This window comes from Haemaphysalis longicornis, unplaced genomic scaffold (assembly GCF_048455015.1).
Source record: "Haemaphysalis longicornis isolate Haplotype H1 unplaced genomic scaffold, Haemaphysalis longicornis Haplotype H1 scaffold_7, whole genome shotgun sequence".
NCBI lineage: Eukaryota > Metazoa > Arthropoda > Arachnida > Ixodida > Ixodidae > Haemaphysalis > Haemaphysalis longicornis.
In genome coordinates this window covers 126,892,795-126,917,603 of record NW_027526422.1, presented here as the reverse complement: position 1 = coordinate 126,917,603, position 24,809 = coordinate 126,892,795, and the positions used below count along the sequence as shown (strand labels likewise).

The 24,809-nt window shown below is 47.9% G+C and overlaps 1 protein-coding gene across 1 annotated transcript in view; it reads right to left on the bottom strand.

Annotated features, from left to right (window-relative positions):
• Window positions 1–23,848, bottom strand: part of LOC144145075 (4-pyridoxate dehydrogenase-like) — a 50,208-nt gene extending 26,360 nt beyond the window's left edge. The window contains exons 1-5 of the mRNA XM_077676566.1: window positions 23,663–23,848; window positions 17,116–17,318; window positions 10,358–10,544; window positions 9,559–9,690; window positions 8,486–8,610 (exon numbers count right to left, since the gene is read on the bottom strand). Of these exons, the coding sequence (XP_077532692.1) occupies window positions 8,486–8,610; window positions 9,559–9,690; window positions 10,358–10,544; window positions 17,116–17,318; window positions 23,663–23,789 (774 nt within the window). The 5' untranslated portion in view covers window positions 23,790–23,848. The remainder of the gene's footprint in view (window positions 1–8,485; window positions 8,611–9,558; window positions 9,691–10,357; window positions 10,545–17,115; window positions 17,319–23,662) is intronic.
• Between the last annotated feature and the right edge of the window lie 961 nt (window positions 23,849–24,809).

Below are 24,809 nucleotides of genomic sequence, written 5' to 3'. Positions count from 1 at the left end.
CACCGGACAAAGTCCAGACATGTCTAACTGCGATTTTGGTGCTCGTCTATTATAGGTGCAACACTTGTGACACTCCCCACTTCGGTCTTACAAATGCGCAGTAAGATTACTGCGCTTCAGATACGCAAATAGTAAGTTACTCACATGCAGGAACGTAATTATATGCCTTGCATAAGAAACCGCGTCGAAAGGAACAATATATAGGCCTTTATTGAATGCTGATTTTATATTACACTTTATTTCAAATACCTTACATGCCCATTTGGAGGAAATTTAACAATGGGGTTACAAAAGGGAAGCTTTCCGGATCATACAGCAGAGACTTTCGAGTAACAAAACATAGCAGAACAAGTAATGACTACGAGGTTCGCAATCCAAGTTTAGGCCGGAAGACGATAACAAGTAAAAAAATCAAAGGCAACAGCGTACACACGAAATCTATGCCCAAGAATTACAAAGTATGCTAAACACAATCAGGGTAGTAGATAAAGGGAACAACCAAAGGTGGCGAAGAATGTCGACGCGACGCCCAAATCAGTTGCGGTGGTTACAAAAATTACCGCCAATCGACCCTGTGAATGTGGTTGGAAAGCGACGCTCAAAATGGTACCCACAACGATTACTTAGGCAACGTCACTTAAATCCACTCACATTACTTTAAAAATAGTGAAACCAGAGAGAAGTGAAATGCACTTAACAACACCCTCTGTTACTTCCAAGAGATATTCTTGTTAAGGTTAAATTATTGCATGACGCATGAACGGTGGTTCGTTCATTTGTATTGGTGTAGCACATGAATGGAAACTCTTTTTTATGAAATTAAGGCTCAAACCCGCTGTTAGACGATCTCACTTTTACGTCTCTGCCGTCGCTGATGGCGGCTACAAGATCGGCGGCAGAGACGGGGGAGGAGAATGAGGAGGAGGATCAGGAGGAACTACTTCCATGCAGATTTCTGAAGGGCCCAGGGTGCGGCCCAGGGGAGTGGTTCCTTCTTCACTGTAGCCCATATCTAGTCAGCGCCGCCTGTGCTCTGTCCACCAGCTGAAGCTGGGTAGGCAGAAAGGGACTGGACAGCAGCACCTCCCATTGCTCTTTTTGGGTAGTTCACGGAAATACAGGAAGGTACTCAGGGCTAAATTCGCACACCCCGATTATGTGGCAGTGTTCCTACTTCTGAGCAAAATTTACATTCAGCGTCGTAGCGATTCGGGTGCATTAAGTGAAGACGAGTCCGGTGTGGGAAGGAGCCGTATGAGCCGTAGGGTAGCTTGTTATTCTACGGAAAGTTCGGGGTAAGGCGGAGGTAGGGTCTCTCTCTGAAGGCGATAATGCTGGGTTAAGTCCCTGAACGAGACAAGTGGGTGACTGCCCTCGTGCAGTTCCATAGCACGGAGGATATAACTGCCGGCTTTGTGGGCGTATTCGTGGGCCTCCATGGAAGCGTGAGTGGGTGTCCAGACGAGCTCAGTGGAACACTTTGGGGAGTGTTTTTTTTAGCCCACACACTGCAGGTCGGGACACCAAATCCGACGGGTAATTCCGGTAGGCTTGTCGAGCGTCAGTGACTGCCTTACGAGCCCCTGCTTGAGTGAGAGCCAAGCCTGCCTCTTCTGCTGCCGTCATGTCTTTAGTTTTGAGTGAGGCACCAGAAAGGAGGTTTGTTCTGGAGGTAGCCACGATGATGGCATACTGCTGCCCTAGATGTTGGGAGGCGTTTTGTAGGTAACTGCATCATGCCCACCGAGGGTGGTGTTGAGCGCTTGAGCCCGAGGTTGTGGCGACCCTCGTCTTGTGAGGGGTTCATATTTCTAACCAAAGGGAGCATATTAGCTCTTGTCGCCAAGAGTCCGGGAATACATCAAGGGGAGTGACATTCTGTGCTGCCTAGCCAATCTGGTGAAGGATGCGGCGACCTCCCGCAGTTCTGCTCCTTTGGAGCTTCTGGATAGAAAGACGGCCCTCTATGAGTTCTTCCACCTTGTTTTACAGCCCCGTGCTAAGCAGCCTCTGTGTGGACGCACTCATGCGAAGACCAATGGCTTGCTCAACCGCCTTTCTAATCATTATATAAAGCATCTTTATGTCCTCCTTGCCGAGACGAAGACAGGGTTGGTGTAAGTGATTCTCGAGAGCAAAAAGCTTGAACTATTCGAAAGGTATCGGTATCCTTGAGGCCTCGCTTCTAGGTGGCAACTAGTCTGATCCTGTGTATGATTTTATTGATGCTGTGTTTCAGGCACTGCGAGGATACGTGACTCTGTGTTGGCCTGAAGATGTAGGCCCAGGATCTCGATGCTGGGGCTTGAAGTGATGGCCTGGCCATCAAGGAGTAATTGAACGTGTTCCTTGAGGTGTCGTTTGGCGTGATGGCGGATGACAAGGAGCTGAGATTTTTTACGTGAACACTGGAAACCACAGGCTTTAGCACATTGAAATACTAGAAGCGAGATGCCATGGGCTGGTGTGGGCTTCCTTGAATCGCTATCGCGTTGCATTCAGCAAGAATGTAGGGGTTAAACCCGTAGATGTGCTTGGGGAGTGCATCATCTGTCTTCTCTGTCTCCACGTGGGCTCGTAGCTAAATTGGTAAGAGAACAGGCTCTGGCTTTGTTACTCTATTAGTTCCAGGTTCGATTCTTGGCGGTGCTAGTAAATTATTTTATTTATTCGCGGGAGTTTTCTCTTGACAACAACGGTCGTGGAAGAACCCTTGGGAGGGGGGGGGGGGGTAGAGGTAAAAAGCTTTGCTTTAAAATACGCATAACATAAAAGCGCAGGAAGTAGTACGGAGCCTAGTCGTGCGCGTAAAAAGCATTTAATCTATAAAAATCATACTCAGGCACAAAGCGCATCACTATAAAGTAAAGAAACAACAGCAAAGAAATAAAAAGTAAAGAACAAGCAAGAAAATTCGAGCCGTGGTACATAAATGACAGCTTCTTTGGCTATTCAAGCAGAAAAAGCTAAGTACATAACAAAGTTATAGGATATGGCAGAATAGAAAAAATGTAGAGTTAATGAAAAAATGTGAAACCAATTAGTGGGAAAAAATGCCCGAATGCGTAGTCGCAACTAAGTAGAGTCCCTTGTTTGAACTCAGCAAGAGTTGTATCTCGATGTTGGAGTCGGGCACACGAACCCATTTTTTCGACAACACTTCGTTGGAAATGTTGAAGAGCCGTTCAACGGAATCGCTTGAGGGTACTGACGTACTGTACTTGACTACAAGTTACTTCAGTTCCTCGAAGTCCTTCGTCTGAGACAGCGGGTAGCAAAGTGATACCGGCAGGTACCACGACAGCTCATCCTGTACCTCGGCTGGAAGGGTTTGCTGCCCAAAGGAAAAAAAAATCCTCGGGCGCAGTCGAGGTGGTAAAGTCTGCGCTGGATGGCTCGGTCACTGCAGCCAGCTCTGTGTTTATGTCGTTGATCGCCTTGTCTCGCTAAGAACTGTCTCGGATCTATGATAGCTTAAACCTTGAGATTAAGCAACTGGCGACGACAAGTTCGCGCTTTTCTTTGAGGTTTCCAAAACTTGCAATCTCGAACAATTCCCGGTGACCGGGTTACCCTGCCATCCTGGATACCCTTCGAATGGCGTACCGAGATCAACTCCCTCGACAACAACGCACCCGCGCCTCGCGTGCACTAATGCGGTAATTACCCCTGACAATATACGGTGGTTTCACAAGGTACCTGCTGCGGCGCTCGAACTTAGAAACCTTTCTCCTGCAGGGAACGATTCTATCGGCCAGACGAGCATCCTGGCATCTCCAGACAAACGATGAAAGGCGAAAAAAATTCTCGCGGCTGCGCTATTCACCCGCCAAACGCCGCGTAAGCTCAACCGGCATGAAAGTAAGCACAACTTTAGGCCCGCTGCGTGGTTATTCTTCTACCTTTGACCCCCGAGGAAGCACGCTCCGCTGAAGGGCGGGGTAATTACCCAGATGATAGGAAGAGAAACACAGTAGCGACGTGTGGATTTTTTTGCTCGAGCTCTAGCATCAAAAACAGCCAATTCCAGCGATATAACGTTTGGAGAAGGAACGACGTTCCTGTCATTCATTCAAAAACCTAACGAGTTACCGTTACAGTTACACCAACCCTTAATTGAATGTTGACGTTCCTTTGTTCCTCCAAAAAGGAACTAGTTCCAGGAACGCTGTTACAACAGTGCTGTACACAACCCAGTGCAGGGGAAGGAAAGTAGAGGGCGAGTGACAGGATTAATTGGACAGCGACAGAGACACACAGGAAGATATATATATATATATATATACAGAGAGAGAGGTATAGAGAGCTGTCTGTCCGGGCACATCAGTCTGGGCACTGTACTCCGGTTTACAGCCGCTACCTGTGCCCGGTCGTCTGCAGGTAATGGCGCAAAGAAATGGGTGAAGAAGACTTCCTGTTGGGTTGCCGCCGGCCCCTTCGGGAAGAGAAGGTTCTCCATGCCAGCGCTGGGAAGGCCTCGACGCTGGAGCACTCGGTGGAGCTCTGCTCTCGGGCCCGCCTGGGGGGGGGGGGGGGGTGCAAAAGCAGGGTAGGTGCTCCTGCGTCTCTGGTTCCGGGCAGTCCACACATGTAGGGGAGTCCTACGCCCATGTCGGTGCAGGTGCTCCGCCACATTCACGGAGCAAGAATATATAGGAGGCGAAACAGCCCATAGCGGCAAGCGCGGGCGAGCGGCCAGATAATGTCACAATGAACCCAAGGCAGACTGCCAAGCTACGTAGCTGCGACGGCGAAGGAGAACGTAGCGGCACCTGATGGACGAACTGATAGCGGCCGCAATTCATTCCGTGGCTGTGCAGTGCAATGCCGATTGCGGTAGCCACGCAGTTTCTTCGCCCGCGGATGATGCCACTAGCCTAACGTCTGACTAGCAAGTTGTGACATTATCTGGCCGCGCTAGGAAGCTTCGTTTGCCCTCCTATCTTATTCTTGCTCCGTGGCCACATTGCAGCAGTCGAGCCGCATGCGGAGAAGCTGGCAGCGGGCTTTCCTGCTGATGCATGCAGGCAGTGGCTGTGGCGCCACGCCACTCACAGCGCGAGGGTCGGGGTGCATCGTCTACACCATGCGGGCCAGGGCGGTGCGGGCCTCGTCGAAGGCGGTGACGTCTTTGGAAACTGGGGTGCCCTCCTAGTGGGCCTCCCTGGCTCGGGCGTCGGGGCGCTCGTTGTCCCGGATGCCACTGTGGCCCGGAAGCCAGTGGAGCAGCAGGTCGCAGACAACCGCCCAACGTCCCCGGCGCACGTTTGTCTAGCCAAGCATACACGCTTAGGGAGGTTGGCCAAGATTAGCCGAGAAAATCTCCAGCGTTCGCCGTAATCGTGAAAACACTGGTTCGGGATGAGAGAGACACGTCATAGCGTGCGCCCCTCCAAGGTGATTTCCAATAATTACCGCTTCGGTAAAAATTAAGGAAGGTCACACTTCAGCAACAATGAGGGAGTTAAGGTCGCTGCGGCCACGAACAATAAGTAAATCGGCTGCAATCAGGGAGTTAAACCTTCGTGGTGGCCGGGTAAGGTCTTACGCGTTAGTGTGAGCTTCCCTCATTTTTTGCTGCAAAAGGCAATTTGCACCCCATTAAGCATCCACATTATGCTTAAGCTACCCTGTATCGTCTCCTGCGCGTTGTGCCGTTGCCCGTTCTGGCGTCCATGTATTAGAAGAATCGACGATTGCAAATATTGCTGTGCGTCTTTTCGCTTGCCAGGCGACGTGGCTCCGCTTACTTCATTTGCGGTGTATGCATGGGCCAGCCACCTTTCCATACTGTGGACTTAAATCGCCAGTTAAGAAACCCATCTAGCTGTGGAATGCTTTAAAGACACGAGGCCTGAGAACCGTTTTGCCGGAACAGACTCCGAGGCAAACAGTGCCGCCAACGTCAACATTTGCGCTCAGTGGACCGTTGTTGCTTCCGCATAAAACTGAAGTGTGCATCCAGCCTTGTGAGGCTTGAGATGTGGGAACGGGAGGATGGGAATGGGGGGGGGGGGGGGAGAGGGTAGAAAACGTATCAAAAGAATATAACTCTATCCGTGTTTGGACGGACACACGCGGCCAGCGCTTGACCGCATGGAAGAATTTATTGTCGCAAGTTGAAGATTGTGGGATGCGAGGGATTTGAGGATATTTTTCCTAACACTTTTTCGTGGTACTGCTTCTGGTTACAAACCTAATAAGACGCATTACGGTTTGTTTTCTAACAGTCTAGAAATTATTTTTAATGGTTTGGAGTACACGTTAGTTACTTTTTTCTGGTAAGGTGACGCGATTCGCCCATGGCAAGTACTGGTGGGACGGGCGCGATGGCACCGTGACGTCGTTGTCCGCCTCAACTAACGATCGAGTCTGCCAAGCACTGTTAGAAAACACATGCATTTGACTGAAGGCTTCTTCCGAAGGTTGTAATACGACGTAGTCGAGGTATCACCACTGCAAGCCCCGCCAAGTGCCGCATTTCACAAGGGTTCTGCTTTGCGTATGGACCGTACTGCGCCGCAAATGCCTGGGCACAGGTCAGGCAGCTTTGTTAGCTCTGCAAAGACAAGGCGGAAGCCATGCCTTTAAACAATTTTATTAATGTAGTGGAGAATATCGTGAACGCCCGGAACCACCCCTGTCCATCTTGATTGCGACAGACTGGCCCTTTCGTTCTTCCCGTCGCCTTTCATCTCCTGCGAACGACCGAGAAACCAGCCTCTCTACCTGCACAGGTATACAAGCCCGCGCTACAGGATGTAAACGGCGTTAGATGAGAGCAAAGAGAAAACTTTTCGCAACTGACAGGAAGCCCTAAATTGGTGCCTGATGTGCACAATATTTTCCACCACATGGGGAAGCAAGAAATTACTTTCCTTTGTAGGACCTGCGAAACCTGGGCGACCAGCGTAGTTTTTTAGCACACGACATAAAGGTGAAACCCAGTTTAATTGAAAATAACAAGGACATTTAATTTTCTTTTACCGTTCATGGTGGTCCTCCCTACGTAAGACACATATGCACACTCATGCGGTTGGTCGCTTTATCGGGCGCACACATTCGACGCACTGCGTCATGCATTACACATTGTTCCTACTCGAGCAGAGATATAGTTTTGTTTTGGTGATATGGGTTTTCTTTCATTGTTGCACTTTTAATTCCCACTGGGCTCTTTTACTCTCCTTTATAGTTGAGAGTTTGCGCTCGGACGCGAGCGAAGATATGCGTTTGCTTTGACAATATATATTTGCTTTTGCTGTCGATTTCTTTATTCTCACTTTTTAAGGGAGAGTTCCCGCACAGAACCGAACGGCGATATGCGTTTACTTCGGCGATCAGCTTGGTATTTTTGACTTTGCTTTTGCCCATTGCTTTCACACATCGCACATCGCCATAAATTATCCGATTATAGACATAAAAGTATTGCTTAAAAATGCATGGAACCTGTGTTTTCCTTCCGGCAAATATTGCTGCCGTTGGTGCACTCATTTCTGGTGTCCAGAATCATGTATGCAAAATGAGTAACGCTAGGCTACTTGTGAAAAGTTGAATCCGACAGGTACACAAGATTCGACTACCTTGGTCGAGTGCATACGCCGGTCAGACGGGACGTTATAAGAACAATAAAGCACGAGAGCATGATACATTGGCCGCGATCTGCTCACTACTCTGCAGATGTCGTTGAAATACGATCGTTTTCTGCCCCAACTGCTCGTAAATTTCCTTCCTTCTGTCTCTATTCCGCCCACCTCTAACGCTCTTTCCTTGCCGTCTTGCTAGCCCAGGATAAAAAGAGTAGAGGTTTGCTCAAGCTGCTTAATTTTCCCGCGCTCCACTGATCGCTCAACCAAGGGGAACCTTTTGTTACTTTTTGACGTGTAACAGTGCTACGAGTGAGCGCCGCGAACGCTTTTTGTGTTTTGAGGTAAAACATGCTGTTCAAGGCTTAATTTTTATTTTATCGAGAAAATCGATCAGCCATGTATTTTTTTAAAACAACAATGGGAGTGTTACATATATTTTATTATCTTGCCTCAAATGTGCCTTATGTTTTCTTTTTGGTCAACAATGTACACAAGCATAAACACTGCCGCCACATTCAGTAGTTAGTAAATGCGTTGCATATATAAATGCTTCGTTGAAGAATTTTTAAACTTTTGGACGGCTTATGAATAAAAGGATAGGTAGGCAGGCATACAGACAAAAGTTTTGCGTTTTAGTAGCCTAAAAAACGGTCGTCCTTCGGAGTCGTCAAGCAATAGAAGAACATTTACGTGGGCTTTACGTGTACTGCAAATGTGACCAACCGCTAAAAAAGATATGGTTCAGAAATTAAATCAAAGAGGCAACCGTCTCTCCCACCTCACCGGCGTTCTGTTTGTTGAAAGATAACGTAATCTTTTAGCCCAGTCAACCAACTATTCCCGGAACAAGTTTTATTGAGCAGTAAAATTGCGTTGGCAGGGAGCCGAACTGTACGTACTTTTGTGACGAAAGCGTAAAGAGCCACATCAAGGTTTTTTCTGCGTCGGACGTCGCTGGGAATAAACGATTTGCTGGAACTCCAGCGCTCGCCATTTTTTACGTTGCTTTGCATTCGAGAAAAACCTGATGTAAAACATAAATGCAACAATTAATGGCTTGAAAAAGGAATGACACCTTCACTGAACAGCAAAGGAGAAAATAGTTTGCCGCGCTGGTATGAAAGCTTCTGTAGTTGCTGTAGGTTTTACTTTGCTTCGTTCGTTATACATCTGTTACTGTTAAAAACACTACAATTGTAACAATTGTTTCCAAGAATAAACAATTCAAAAAGACCAGTGCCGAAAGGGCAATTGAAACGGTTCTTAAGTTTCGAGCACTATGCGTAAAGCTGCAAAGAAGTTTCTCCCGCAGAACCGGAGTTCAAATGGAGCAGATATTTGTAAGATATTTTTTCACTAAGACACATACTGCGGCTGTGTTCTCTATGACGTCCGGGTGATAGTTCTTGTTATATTGAAGTTTTAGCTCTGTTACATAAAGATGTAACGGGTCACTTGTTTTGAGGGGTACATTCATTGTTTATAAACATTCGTTGATTGTTTTGACTGATTGTAGGGTTTAACGGGCCGACGCAACGCAGGCGATGAGGCGCCGTAGTGGAGGGCTCCGGATTAATTTTGACTACCTGGGGATCTTTAACGTGCGCCGAAATCTCGTACACACAGGCATTTTTGCTTTTCGCCTCCATCAGAAAAGCGGCCGCCGCGGCCGGGAATCGAACCCGCGACCTTGTGCTGAGCAGCGCAACGCCTTAGCCACTGAGCCACTGCGGCGGGTTACGAAATATTCGTAGCAAACTACGCCCTGTAAATTTATCTATGAACACAGCTTTGAGAACGATTCAAATGGAAAGGTTGTTTCAAAACGTTATATAGAGTTTAATCTAATGCGCTGTGCTCTTTGATTTCGTATCTGCAACAAATTCTGATAGACTTTTTTTTCTGGTGGCGAAGACGTGAAGTATTGGGTTTCTGCGATTGGTGAAGAAGGAAAGTAGTCAGGACATCTCACTTGTTTGGTTGGGGCCATTGTAGTCGTTGTTGCCATAACCAAGTTCCCGGCCAGCTTCCAAAAAGAGGTCACTGGCCTTAGTGCGGTACGTTGGAAAACTGACCGGCACTTCGCCGCTGTCGCCATGAAATCCTGCATAATTTCACCACAAAGATAAAAAGCTAAAAGTGACCATTGCTCATGTATTCTGCGCTGAGTAGCAATACAACGTAGCATTGGGAGTTATAACGCCCACGCCCAATAGCGCGTTTCACTTCGGTTAAGTCGTAGTGAACTGTCTTCTATGTCGCGCTTAGGGGGAAAGTTAACTAGAGGCAGGGCTGTTCTACACTACTCCTTTCAAGGCCACTCATCGCGCCGCAAGTGACCTTGAGCAGCGGGCGTGCCAGTAGCGCCTTTCTTTTCTCTTTGTTGTTTTGGAGCCTTGCGTCTGAGTTGCCATGTGGCTAATTTAAGATGAGATGGCTGCTTTGCCTGCTATTGGTTGCTGAACACCGGCTGGACCGCCTCTGTGCGCAGCGTGAGTGAACCACTTCAATAGACGAGGGCTTAACGGCCGCTTCGCCGACGCCTTGTCCCTCAGTCTCGCCATTGAATGCGCGCCAGCCGTACAGCCTGACCGTGCCCTTCATCACAAGCGAAAATATGAATCCAATGAACCGGCATATATAGCTAGACGAAAGACTGCAAAATCTCAAGCAGATGGTAAGTTTGCCGAAACACTGTGTTCCTGGTTAGGCATTTGGTGTTGGTTCATCGTTAAGTTCAAAAAAGTTGAATCTGAGCCATTTTCTCTCACCGTTGTTGATTCGAAGATAGGACGTCTCGATACTGATGAAATCTGGCAACACTTCTTCGTACGACCATCCAGTGGCATTGTACTTTGACACCCAGCCGTCGTAGTCTCGTTGGTTTCCACGTGCGTATATCTGGAAATTGATGGAGCTCGAACCGCCCAACACTTTGCCTCTGGGATACAGATTAACCTGCAAACGGAAGAAATCATGCGCCTGAATAATGTTCTGTCCAAACGCCGTCCCCATCTTGTTGAACATCGCAGCATTCGCTTATTATTTGCTGACCTTCGAACCATTCCCTAAACGATCCGAAAAATTGTAGGCTTTCTTTCTGTGATGCTTTCTTTGTCGGGTGAGGCAATAAAAGCTGACTTTGCAAGGCGAATAGCGCGTGCACGAGATGCTTGCCCCGTGGCAGGTGAAAGTGACCGCACACGAGTAGAGCACATGCACGCATAGGAGAGCTCTGACTGCGGAGAAGCGTCCAAGAGCATAACGGTTAGTCTGTCTGTCGACGTATTTCGCATTAAAACGCACACATACGAAAGGGAAGAAAGGAATGCACACACTATGTAGCAGCAAGTGTGTTTTTAATACTCGGCGGGCTTTTGCCTTCAAGGCAAATGAAAAGAGAAGAGACTCATGTTCTCTTGGGGTTTTTGACAGTTCTGACGCCTTCCTGCTTTTCTTTGACCCCAAGCACATGCAAGCAGTGCAAGAGGGCAGTACTGAATGCTGTTCTCTCCCGTAAGTCCGCCTCGGCAATAATTCTTTCGACCAGCAGTCACCAAACACTTCCCTCACAACGGCTTCGGCATGCTCGTTGTTGATTATACGATATCCGCTACGAACAATGTATCAGTCTCGTGCGTACCGCCGATGGCAGGTACGAAAAGAACTATACACAATTTCATTACTTTTAAAACCATATCAGAGAAGAGAGTTGGGACGACTGTTTATTAGGACAGTCGGGCATTACGATAACACGAGAAGATATGACGATGACGACTACGATGACGACGATGATGACGATGATGATGAAGATGATGGAGATTACTCTGACTACCACTGATCGTAGTGGCGACCACTGATGGCAGTGTGCCGCCAATGGTACCTGCAATACGAAAAGCGCGGGCTTCGTAAGGAAAAGGGCTCCGATAAAAAAAAAACAAAAGCGCTTACCTTTGTGCACTTCGATGTTCCAAACGCCCCTCTATTGGTATGCACATCCCCGTTTTACACTATACGTGTGATCCCCCACCAAATGCCCAGCTAAGTGATGCTGTGCACACTACCGTGTTTTGTAGCTCACCTACTTGATATCCGGCATCAATGAACCGTTCTCTAGGTTTATACCACTGGACCCTAGATGTGCTCAAACAGTGACAGGTTTGATTTTGGTGTCTTGATTTCAGGTGTCTTAATTAAAAAGAGGTGAAAACGCTGACATGTGCGAACTGATCATCGAGAAATGGGACGTATCCGCGGCACCACATCTTTTTGCCTTTCCGAAACCCGCATAGACTGTCCCTTGTTAGGATTTAAAAGAGATTTGGTAGTGAGTAAATGTACCCAGGGCCCAGTGCCTTCTTGTCGAGCCGCCTGCCGGCAGCTTGGATAGTGGCACACCAGCAAACAGCTTTTTCGCACTGAACGACAGACCAGGATGCGGCCAGGTGGCACGGCATCACCTGCGCCCCATCATAAAGGTTGGCGGCGCCGCTATGTTTTGTTAAGTGCAGAGCACTTTAGGCGCTCGCCTTGTCGCCCTAGCTCACTCGTTCGACCCAAGTATAGAGAGCACCAAGGCGGCGTCCCGGGGTAGCTCTGTTGCTCGAGGCGTCCCCCAGAGGCTTCGAAATCCAAGCGGTTTGTATGGTCATAAGCGTTCGTAACTCGTGAAACGCTGGCGCTTGTCATACATTTTCCGTTTTTTAGCGCAAAGAAAACTATAAGTACATTTGAGGAAAAATATACGTAATTAACCGGAAGGCCGTGTTCCTTTAGTTAAGGACGGGCATTGGGTTGGTTTTTACGATAGTGAACGCAAAATGAGGCACTGCAACGCCGGCACGTGCGGGGAGAAAAGCGCAAAGAGAACAGAAGTCCTGCGGCCGCAGTTTCGGGCAGGGGACGCGCGAGCACTGCGAAGGCGGGGAATTTGAGTTGCATGGGGTGTTAGCAGTAAGCGGATAACGGCGGTACAGCCCATTATAGCGAATCACTGCTCTGCCCTTCCGACAGCTTTCACATTGAGTGGAACGGCTTTAAGTTTATTTATACAGGGTGCCCTCAGCATATTCATTAAAGTTTCCTACAATGCCTAGAACGAAGAGCAAACCCTTGGCCTCACCCTCCCGCCTCATAAAAATTACTGCATTATTCCTGACAAACGGGTAATGTATTCATCCCCGCAGGCTGTTTCCGTACTTATGTTCAACCGAAGAAATGTTATTGCCGCACCCGTGTCTGATGTTTTTGCGTGTTCGGGGTGGTGAGTAAACAATGAAGTGTCTTTTTGTCTCAACGAGACATTTTTCTCAAACTCTACGCTACGACCAGATTATACAATACCAGTTCTATCGATTTCAACAGCACGTAAACTCTATCATTATTTCTTCATCTGCCCAGCTAGGGTGTGGTACTCCTAGCAACGAGCCGTAAGCCGGAACGTCGAGGGCAAAAAGATTGTGCACGAAAGCTTGCAATTTCAAAGCCCCGTCTTAATTGCCCCCGCATACGAAGCCCCGCCCTGAAATCTCTGTACTCATAAACCCTTTCGACATTTGCCCTGTTCCGATGCCCCACGCTGAACGATCTCTTCTTTCATGGCCAAACTCATCCCCTCACGTTCGTCTCCTGAAGGAGAAACTGGGCTCCTTTGCTCAGGTGTTACGCATGCTGACCAGCGGCTTAGGAGGCTGTTCTGTTGGGCCCCTCCTACGTCTCTACACAGCACTCTGCGAAGGACTGCTCCGATACAGCTCCCCAGTACTCGGCCCTCTTTCTAGGACCAACACAAGGCTGTTAAAAAGTATGCAGGCCCGAGCTCTGCGGTTTTGTCTGGGTCTTCCGAAGACGACTTCTACGCTGGGGACCATACGAGAGTCTAGGGGCTTCTTACCCAGTGTACTGGTGAAAGAGAAGCAGCTTCGCCTACATCTGCGGCTGGCGACTAGGGCCCATGGAAATCCGTTGAGTTCTAGCTCTGCCTTAGAGGTACGAGACACTCTACCACCCTTGTGTCAGAAGTGTCCTGCGCCGCTTCATCTCCCGCCCTGGTTGTGCTCCCCCTGGCGAATCGTCACCACAATACCGGGCATCAGCAGTAAATCAAGGTTGCCCATTCCAGCCCCAAAGTACTTCACTCTAGAGCAAATGTGAAATTGCTACCCTAACCACAAGCATATCTACACTGATGGATCGGTGATGGCCACAACATCTGGTGTCGGAATCGTGGTTCCATCTACGCGGACCACAACTGCGGCCAGGTTAAGCCACAAAACAACGTCGACGACCTCAGAACTTGCTGCCTTGCACTCCGCTTTGCAGTACATTCTTGGGCAAGAAGCTTCTGTGTGGGTGATTTTCACAGATTTACGGGCGGCGCTTCAGCAACTACCATCATTCCCGCGCGAACAACTGGCTTACGAAATACACACCCTGCATACACAGGCTGCCAGCATGCTTCACGAGGTAGTGTCACAGTGGATACCTGGACAGTGTGGGGTGAATGGGAATGTGGTGGCCGAAGAAACAGCTTGCGCGGCCCACACCCAATCTAGCGTCATCATCCCGATTCCTTTCTCTCGACGTGACGCTGCGACACTTCCGTACTCCGTTGCGCGGCAATCACAACTCTTCATATGGACGGACGGAACAAAAAATTATCAGCCATTATACAGAATTGACCCCACCGGCACTTTTAGGATGCTTTGTGGCCTGGGAAAGCGCGACGAAGCAGTCGTTCACAGCATTCGCCTCAACGTCGCTTTTAAGAGCCACTACTTGCACAAGACGCGCCGAGTTGCCTCCCCTCACTGTCAAGTATGCAGTGTTCGTGAGGACCTAAAACATGTACTGCGTGTGTGTTTCTGTTATGACAACCCGCGGCTAACCTTGAAGACAATTTTGGGACTGCGTGCTGATTCACCATTGAAGCTTTGCGACGCGATTGGTCCATGGCACGCAACTGCCGCGGTAACACGGAGTACACGGGCTTTGGTGTCATTTCACCGTGACTACGGCCTGAACGAAACTCTGTGAATGCTTGCCTTAACTTCACTTCTGTTTGTGCGCTGTGTGCCTGATCTTGCGTTTGTCAGTTTGCGTGCTTATTTGCTTTTGTAGTGTCTACGAGTTTTTGTGTCTCGTTTCCTTTCACTTTCGCACATCTCAAGTTCATGTGGAGTAGCAAGCCAAGCTCGCTGCCATATGCGTTCGAATTATCGAGAGTTTTCCCTCATTGAAATATACAAAGCTGTGCCGGGACCAGGGAGTCAGTTCGAATTAACCGGAAGTTCGAATTAACCGAGTTCAAATTAGCCAGCTTTTACTGTATACTTGGCTGGTGGTCGGTGGAAGAAATGGAAGCGCGCACAAAGGCAGTCAGACAGGAAGTTTCGACAGGAAACGAGCGTACATTCCTATACAAATAGCAGCAAGAGAAAAAACGAGTGAGCAAACAGGCCATGAAAAGAAAGGTAACAGAAACAGGACCTGGCACATAACCCGCACCTGGAGGTACACATCTGGTCGGAACATGACGGGCTCGGGGAACATCGGGGCATCAGAAATGAATATTAGAAAACTGAACAACAAAAAGGAAGGGGAGAGCAAAGCAATCACACACGTTCGCGTGTTGAAGTGGATTACAAGGTGACAGTATTAAAGCTTACGATGGTACCGCAGCTTTCTATCCGGAACATAATCTCCAGACTTGCTGGCCAGATTTAATTCACTGAAGCCACTGTGCTAAGCAACGCGGGGCTAGCACACAACTAAAACCGGCTACTGAGTGTCGCCAACTAATGCGAGAAGATTAACGAGGGAAATAAATGAACAGGCATAACACTATCCTGAAAAGTCCAGAATTCCAGCATGTGAATAAGAACGAGAAGGGGGAGAAGAAGGCGAAAGCCGATATTTTAATCCAAGGGAAGACACGTCAGTTTCCCATAACTTTCATTGATGCCAAACGACGCTGACTCAAACTAATAGGTAAGGTGGGACACTCGAACCTCGCGACCATGATGAGTTTTAAAACTAGATTCGAGAATTGTGGCCTCCAGCTGTTCAAAGAAATTACAAGAAGTGGTGACATGCCTTGATAGAGGAAAAAAGCGGGCAGAGGGAACCTCCTTGATCGCGCGAGCGGGCACGGCGGCTGTGACAGCTGTGCCGCAACGATGCCCGAACGGCAACGACAAACGGGGTGGGCGCTTGGAAATAAGTCGAACCGGAGAGCTAGAAAACGACGTCATCGACTGCTCATATCTGGTCTGGCTTCGGCTGCTCTTGATGAGCTGCTCACGGGCTGCTGGGGATACGGCGCGGGCGACATCATTGAATGATGATCGCGGTGGAGCTTGGACTGTCATATACAGGCGGGGTAACGTCGGAAAGTGCGTCTGCGCCGAGAAGGTGGTAAGCGAGAAGCCAAGTTTGGGATGATGACACGCAACCTACCCAACATTCTACTAACGTGGTAAATTGGAGCACGAACAAAGGTGCACGTGGTTTTTAGTATAAGATCCGCATTGTAAGCAAGGGGCTGCGCCTGCGCAGAAAGAATAAGTTAGCACAGGGTGCTTTCCCAACCCTATGGCTGCTGTGCATACACTGCTCGTCGCCATTGAGCGCAGCATGTACTGAAAACCACGCGCACTGTTGTTCGCGTTTCAATATATCCCGATGGTACGTGGCGGAAGGATAATTTAGAGAAATCGGGGCTGAAAGTGATGGGCTGCATTTACAGGATGGTCATTGAACACACTGGAGCAGGCAATCTGCACAACACAGAGCTTCATCGTCGTATGGACTTGTGGGTGCTAGCGCACAACTCTACGCGCCACCACCATCTTTGATGTCTTCTAATCACTTGTTATATGTAGTTTTGTTTTCAGCCAAGATTCAAGTGGGTGTATCCACGGGTTCCGAGCTATTTATGTGCATTAGTGGAATGTCAACGGGTTGGGTGGGCTTCAACCGGGCATTAATGAGATTGCCCGGCAGACAGCAGACGATTGATAGCTCGGGGTGGGCTTCGGCCGTATTCCGGGGACTGTGTTTTGTAATAGTCGTAGTAAGTTCTAGGAGGACGGACGTTGGGCTGCCTGAGGCTTGTACTGCATTGCCTGTGGGCCAGGAAAGTTCTGTGACGGGACACTTATAATGACTCGTTCGCCTAAATGTTAAAGCGAGAAATCAATTGCAGTTGAAGATTGCGAGGAAATTTGATCGCCGCGAAATTAAGAACTAAGACGCCGGGAATACATACTGGAGGGCGTCGCGCTCAAGGAAGTGCGCACGTGGGATCCATGCAGCTATCGAGCCTCTTCGTTGTGTAGGACGCAATACGAGAAGATTAGCAAGCAGCTAAATCACTAAAAACACTTAGAACATGCCCAACACATTGATGTATCTACTCTGAGTACGAAATATTTTGATGCTTACAACTTACTTGAGCGCGTTTAATGCTTTCGCCATTGAAGGCAATATTTCCCAAATAAAACGCGCGCAACGTGTACTGACAGCTGACCTGATTGTCGTAGGCAAAACTTGCGTGCTGTTGCGGCTCTGTTCTGTAGTCCCAGTCCAATTCCGTGCGCAACAGCAGCGGCGCAAAGAAGGGCACCTGCGCTGCCGCGTCCTCAAGGCCACCGGCTTCGAGGAGCAGTACACGTGCAGTGCCGTCCGCTGTCAGCCGATTGGCCAGTACGCATCCAGCGGACCCCGCCCCAACTGCAAGAGGAGGTGACAAACCATTCATATATGCACGGGCTAATGCTGTAAGCACAAGCGAAAGCACACTTGCTATATCTTATTTCTAGATTGATATAGCTTGTACAGTCCTTGGGACAATTAGCGCTGTATTAGTACACAAACGTAAAGCTCCCTTTAAATGAAAGCTTATCAAAGAAGAGCAATGGTGTCATTACTGCCATTACCTATAGAAGACCTAACAATTGCGGGTATAGAGATTGTTCTATCTCTCGCATGAACCCATAACCGTTCCTCATTCTAACAGGGAAAAAAACTTGGATTTAAAATAATTTTGAGCCCTGCTGTTTGTACAAGTAACTAGACGAAGTTTTCTCTAAATTTTCCTGTGTAAGTTAGGGGATCTAAAATGGCGTTACTAGGCTACAAATTATCGTAATAATCTGGTGTTTATTAAGAGCGGAGCTGTTTAGGCGGAGGGTTATCGGTCCGTCGCCCCCAGAAACCTCAAAGTCTGAGGCTTAGCAGCGAGGAGACAGGATGCGTACGAGTGCAGGTGTTGGGAGTGCGTGCCTCAAGAAAAAAAATGTTGTTAGGGAGGTCCCAGGAATTGGACCCGGGACCTTACACCATGAAACCGGCAATTTAACCCTTGGCCTCCCGAAAAGCCTTAGGAGAATGGGGTTAGCAGGGGTTGGGGAGCAATAAGATATATGTGGAACCATTTCGAAAGAAAAAAAAAAAGGTTGCGTTGGCATCCAGTGAGCCACAGCTATAATGAAAATTGGCCAAATAGAAATTTTCGGAAGTGTTGCAGCCAAATGGGTTAATTTTGAAGTGAAAAAAAAAACATACAACAGATTGTGGCTCCATAGCGTGCAAAAACCATTCCATCTAGATTTCCCGGACCACTTCATTACGAAACAGGAAGGAAAATGCACACATGTGTTTCGGAGGTATAAAAGAATTATTAAAAGAATGAAAAAAGGCGATGCTATAACCCCCCAAATTTAGGCGTGACAGAAAACAATTCAGACTGCCGCCGCATCAAACAAAAAAAGACGACCGAGGGGGAAAATGCTTCCCGTGGTCGAAATCTAACCTGGGTACCTCGGGTTATGAAACCGGCTTCTATGCTATTGCCTTCGTGGCGGGATCTCTGGCGTGCTGTTCTTCTCGCCAGTTCACGACAGTTCGCGCCTGAAGTGAGCGCACAGACGACGATTACGTGAAGCCGGTTGCCGCGGGTGCTAGCGCGTGCTAATACGGTCCACTTTGGGAAAGTTGTGAAAGCCTGCGTACAAAACGATCCGGAGCCGCCACTCGTGTGGAACGTTCTGCGGCAAGTACGGAAATGTGAGGTGCGACAGCCGGCACCTCTGACCAAGGGAGAAGGGCTGCCAGCTCTGTCGTTTGTAGAAACTGTTATACAATCCCCGACTTACACAGCTCATTATTGCTACCGGCATTGCGCACTTCACGCCCCCTACATACCTCAATGAGTCGCCGCGGTGGCTCAGAGGCTAAGGCGTCGTGCTGGTGAGCCCAAGTCAGCGGGTTGGGTTCCCTGCTGCGGCGGCCGCTTTACTGATGGGTGAGAAAAGCGAAAACTCCCAGGTGTTCGAAATTTTGACACACGTTAAAGATCTCCAGGTTGTCAAAATTGATCCTTAGTCCGCCACTACGGCGCACCTAATCGCCTGTGTAGTGTCGGCGCGTTGAATCTCATAATCAATCAATCAACACAACTCAATGCGCAAGCACAGACTGCATGATTCCACCAGGGCATTCAACGAATCATTTCTTCCTATTAAAATAGAGGAGTGAAAAAACTTGCTTGAATCAACAGTGTTTTAACGGGACCCAAATAAATGCAAACAATCATTAAACGTATACGTGTACAACTAAGTCGCATGACTAAATAGCGTGTATTACAATCATATCCGGATGACAGTGTCTAGTTCGAATGTTTCCTAATGTCTTGTTATCCTTGCTCTTTACTCCCTGGTACCCCATCCGCTGAACTGATTTGGGTGCCAACTGATTTGGGTGCCCTTTGGGTGCCAAAACAGTTTCGTTTCATTATTTAGTGTTGACACGTCCTTCTCTTATTGGTGCCTCATGTGTTGTTTACTTCCGTTTTTTCTTGTGATTACATACGCTGACTCCAGCCTTGTGCGCCAATACTGCTTGTTTACCTTCCGTACTGTTGTCTCATCTATTTATTAATGGTGTTATATCTGTTGTTGTATTGTCTTCTTCTGTTCATGTCTCTTATTTTAAGCCCTTCTCACCCCATGCGGTCAAACGGCTGCTGTTGTCAGTCTTTTCTTGTTAGTCCCCAAAACTTCCTAACCCTGCTTTATACATTGGCTCATCTTTTTCTTATTGGTGTTCCGTCTGTTTTTTCAGCGCGCTCGGTTTTTTGTTTCAACAAACGTGTTTAAGCGGTCATTTCTTTGCGTTTCGTACACTTACGTAATCTTGTTATTATTGTTGCCACGTTTTTTTCCCTCAGTTATCATCACCACACGCAAGCTGTCGTATAATGCCTCACATAAGACCGCTGAGGGTAAATAAATTGTGGTAAACCTTTCGATGCTGTTGAACTTGGACGTCGCCAAGAGGTGTAGGCGCGGGTGTGAGCGCTTTTTGTATTTTGGGGGGCAACATATTGTTTACAGGTCCATTTATTTATTTACAGTTCTGTCGCCCCTTTTTGGGGCCGTAAAATAACGTTTATTTCTCTCTCTCGCGATTCCAAATATCAAGCGCACCTCTGTTTCCAATTAAAAGAACACTGCCTAGTACCAATTATGTATTGATGTTTTGGCACTGACATGCCTAATTATTTATTTTTCTTTTAGGCCAGGTAGCTGAACCAAATGTCAGTCAGTCGGTCAGACAGACAGACAGACATTTGCGGGTTCAACTAGCCCAAGAAAGAATATCGTCTTTAAGGCCTCTTCACGAGGTTTTCCACGGTGGAGCTTTTAAACTCGAGGTGGCCAGATGTTTTCGTCCTCGCAAGTGTACCGTAATTGAAGGAACGGCAAGAACGCGTAGCAAAAGTCGCCATCGTCACCAACTCTCCCATTACGCGCAGTATGAACCAGCAGCGGTGCAACGCGTAGGAAACAGGTGAGAACCATTCCAAAGTGCAAGTGTCGATCGCAAAGCGAAAGGTCTCCAGCCGAAATATTGCAGAGACCTCAGATAAGGTTAGCCGACGCATAACGAATCAGGCGTTCAGGTGGGCTCGACAGTGATGGTTTTCCATTCCGAATTCATAAGTGCTTAGGCGGCCTGGGATTCTTTGTTCTGTCTATCTGTGGGTAAGGGGCAGTGCAAGACACGTAAAGGAACAAAGACGAGACAAACACTTGCGCTAGCTGCATAGCTAGCTGGAGTATACGTCTCGAGCGCTGCCTGTAGGGGCGCCACTAAAATCCCCCTAGCGGACTGTTTCAAACCAGCCACAGGATTCGCCGGCCCGCTCCTCACGGTCGCCGCTGCTTTCGGGGGACGTACGAGGCTGAGATTTACCATTTCCATGCGTTCTAAACACACATTAATGTGGAGCAATCGCTCTGTTCCCAATTGTGGTGTATTTGCGAGAGGGTGAATGTTTCTGGCGCGATCTTAGCGTGGTACATTCGGTCTGTATGAGCGCCAGGTGTGTGTCACAAACCAATGTCGCGACGCCGGCGTCCGAATGGAACTGATTGTATTTCCACTGCCCTGAAATTTGCTAGCACTGTCTCCGTAAGCAGCATTTCCTAAGACTGGCATGATATGCCTGCACACCAAGATGTAAACCGGTTTTTTGCGGTTATATATCCCAGCGGAGCACTCATACCCGATAGCACGCTAGTTATGATTGCTGATATAATACCTGGGATATTGATCACTAGCTTGTGCAAGCACTGTGGCATAAATTTCACGAACATTCTGCAAAAGAAGTACTCTAAATAATACAAAAGTATACCGGGGGGGGGGGGGGGGGGCTGCACACGACAAAGAATTTAATGCTGGGTCCTCTTGTCCTGAGGTGAGCGCTCACAAATATTCATAATGTTCTACATATATCATCCGCGACCAGCGCGGCGCCGGGCTTATAAAGCACGTCGCGTTCGCGACTAAACGCGTTTTCGAAACATTGCCATATGACACAGGGAGCATGCAGAAACTAGCATAATATTAACTCAGATGACCTTGTAGGAAAGCGGGAGCCGTGGACTCGGTGAGGCGATGTGACTCTCCTACATTTATTGGGGTGCGCAAGACCCGGCCGGTACTGGAGTGGGAGCGGCGATGGCAAGCGACCGCCCAGGCGCTCGGTCGAATTCGATCTCCTCTATCTCGTGGCGCGTGGCTGCCGACGTTGGCCAGGCACCGTGATGATGATTGTAGGCAGCAGTTGATGATGAGGATAGTGGCGCAGGGCAATGTGATGATGATTGTAGGCAGCAGTTGATGATGAGGATAGTGGCGCAGGTGATTAATGCAGATGGTGATGACGCCACTACAACCTTATCAAATACCACACTCTTTCTAGCGACACCTTCAATCATTGTGAAATCCCTGCCCTGTACTTTGAAAAAGGCGTCAACCCAGTGATCAACTGTGCGTTGAAGTCGAAAAACAAAAGAAAATAGAACGCAAGGATTGTGTGTGTGATTACTAGAACGTTTATTCCTTCCTTCTGTTCCGCTTTCCGGCACAACGAAACCTAAGCGTTCCTCGCACCCTCCCCCCCCCCCCCCCCCCGGTCCTGCGAAACAGCAGAGCATTTCGCATCTAGTTGATGTATGGTAAATCCTACCGGACGTAAGTTCGGACAACCGTGTTTGGCATTTACTAAGCTGCACTCGATTTTTTCATCCCCGTACGAGCTGTTCTGTTTCTTCCCGACGTGCAGACAATTTATTATTCCGTGTTTCCTTTCCATTTACGTGCTCCCCACCACAAGGCGTAAGTGGGCCAGCATTTATAGACAACAGCGCTATGGGTAATATTTTGGTGCAAGTGGTTGCAAGGTATTGAGATAATCACATTACCCAGATAGATTTTTCTATTCGAAACGAGTCCGCATTCGGTGTACCCGCTGCAACACAAATCCAAGCTCTCTCTCTGTGGTAGTACCACGTTTAAACAAGGCGACAATAGAATTAATTTGTACCTGACCTGTTCGGAGGTGACAGTGCTGTCGCTGACGACCAAAAGAGCGGTCAGGAAGCGAGCAGAACCCCGTCCTCGGGTAGCTTTTGTTGGCGTTCGAGTGCTCTACCAAGCTGCGCCTGTTTTTTAAGTGCCCTAAACGTACTATTTGCCCATATACTATACCATAACATTGTGTTTAGGGAGCAGAAAGCGAAAAAACAAGCGAAAGAGAAGCAAAACATAGCACAAGACCCTATCAGCTAGCCAGCGCTCATTCCGCAAACGCCGCAGATAAGCGGCGTCAGGCGGCGCAGCCATCGCAAAGCCCGAGGCGTATAGCCAGTTAGTTGGTGCTAACTATATAGGTATGTAGCACCCAGCTCGGTTCAACTTTGCTTATGCTCTATTACATATTTGTAAAAAGCAGAAAGTAAAAATAACTACTGCTGCGAATGATTTATTTATTCATTTATTTGTTTATTTATTTGCAATACTGCTAGCACGTGCGGGCAGTAGCAGGGGTGCTAGTTTTTTGGTGGTCACAGTAGAGTTTTTGGATTTCGTTTATTTGTGTAATTCTATTTACTTATAGGTATTTTTGATTGAATTATATCACTTGTTTTGGTAAAGAATCAAAGAACAGTATTTTTCTCGGCTTTGTGCTTATTTTACAATTCTTTCGGAAACGACGAAGCTAATAGCAAGGCCCCGATTTGCTGTCGTGAAGCAATACGGCGAGGGCCAGAGACTATAGACGAACGAGCGAGATAGCTGCTGCTTAGAATTCCCTCTCGGGTACCGGGCTTCAGCCAGAGTTTTTACTGCGTAGGAGTTAGGTAAAGTACTTTCACTAAAGCATGAAATCGGAGATGTTGATTACATGTTGATTGAAAAACAGCGTGAACTTTGCACGAATTAGAAGACAACTGAGGCTCTGAAAAAGACACCACAAGGGTTTTACCTATACAGCGGTTTGGTTGTCCTCTGTGTATTTCGTCCGAAGAGTTTCTTTTATTTCCAAACTAATTCCAGTTGCTGTAAATGTTAAGAATATTAAACTATTCCCTAATAGGTACAGATCCGAGAAAGGCCCCAACCGTGAATGCACCGCTTTTTGCCCTAACAAGTGCTTGCACACAGAAACTACTGCCCCTCCAAACGTTGAGAAGGTTACAATGCGTAATTTGAAACTTTGTTCTTACCTATGATGTAGTCGTACTCTTCGTTCACAATGGCAGTGTTGTAAAGAGTCAAACTCGGTAGTTCGAAAAAGACCACTACTGTTACTACGTTGAGCAGACCAAGGAGAACGTTTTGCACTAACGCCATGAGGGCTTTCGTGTTGCAGCCTGGGTAGCAGATGCCAGCCACCTGTTACGCACAGTGGAGATACGCGACTGCCGGTACAACTGGTTTTACTTTGTGCGTGCACTCCTAGGTCTCACATAAAGTAATAACTCGGAAAAAAAGATTTACCGCACTCGCAGGTGCAAACGGAACGCTGAATCTCTGGCCGTACGGAATCATTTTTTTTGTGCTTTGGAAGCAGGGCGCCCATCCGTACGAAGTGAAGCAGCCTAGATTTTTACGCTTGCAACGGAAACACGGGAACAGCGGCACGACAGGGCCCCAATAAAAGGGAAAGAGCAACAAAATATGCTTGAGTTAGTGCTTACTGCAGTTAGCAACCTTGAACTTCTTGAACCAGACACTGGTGTGTCGGTATCTGTTCGCCGTCACTGTTCTCCAGGCACTGGGGTAAAAAAAAAAGGACATATGCGAGCGAGTCAGTTGGTACTCCCTTCTAGGCGACCCTTATTCAGCGCCCACGGGTGATTGTGGCTGCAGAAATGCAGCGTGATTGCGAAGAATGCGTGACTATCGCCTTCATTTCCTTGACGATGAAACGCTAGGCTTCTTGGCTGGGCGCTACAAACGTGATGTAGCCGGGTATGAGCTGAGGCAAACTTACATACTGTGAAACGACGTATTAGGCGTTAGATATTTTAAATGTATTTCGGTATGTAGGTGTCGTCCTGATAGTAAAATGTCAGTTGGAAGTAGCGTCTGCTGGTTCATGTCACGTCCCTTGTGCATTCGTTTTGGCGCTTTACAGTGCTTGTGCAGAGCACCAAACAGTAGAATATAGCATAGAAGACATTTCTTCTCCTGTTATTGAGGCATAAACACACACTGCAAATCGTGCTCAGATCCGGTACTTCACTTACCCTTGAGTGGGAATAAATGCTCTGCCTTAAGAACTTGCTTACGAAAATATATGCGGGTTTAGGTAAGCGTCTTGAAGTAAGCATTGAAGTAAACATGGCGCAGTAAGTAAATAAACAAGTA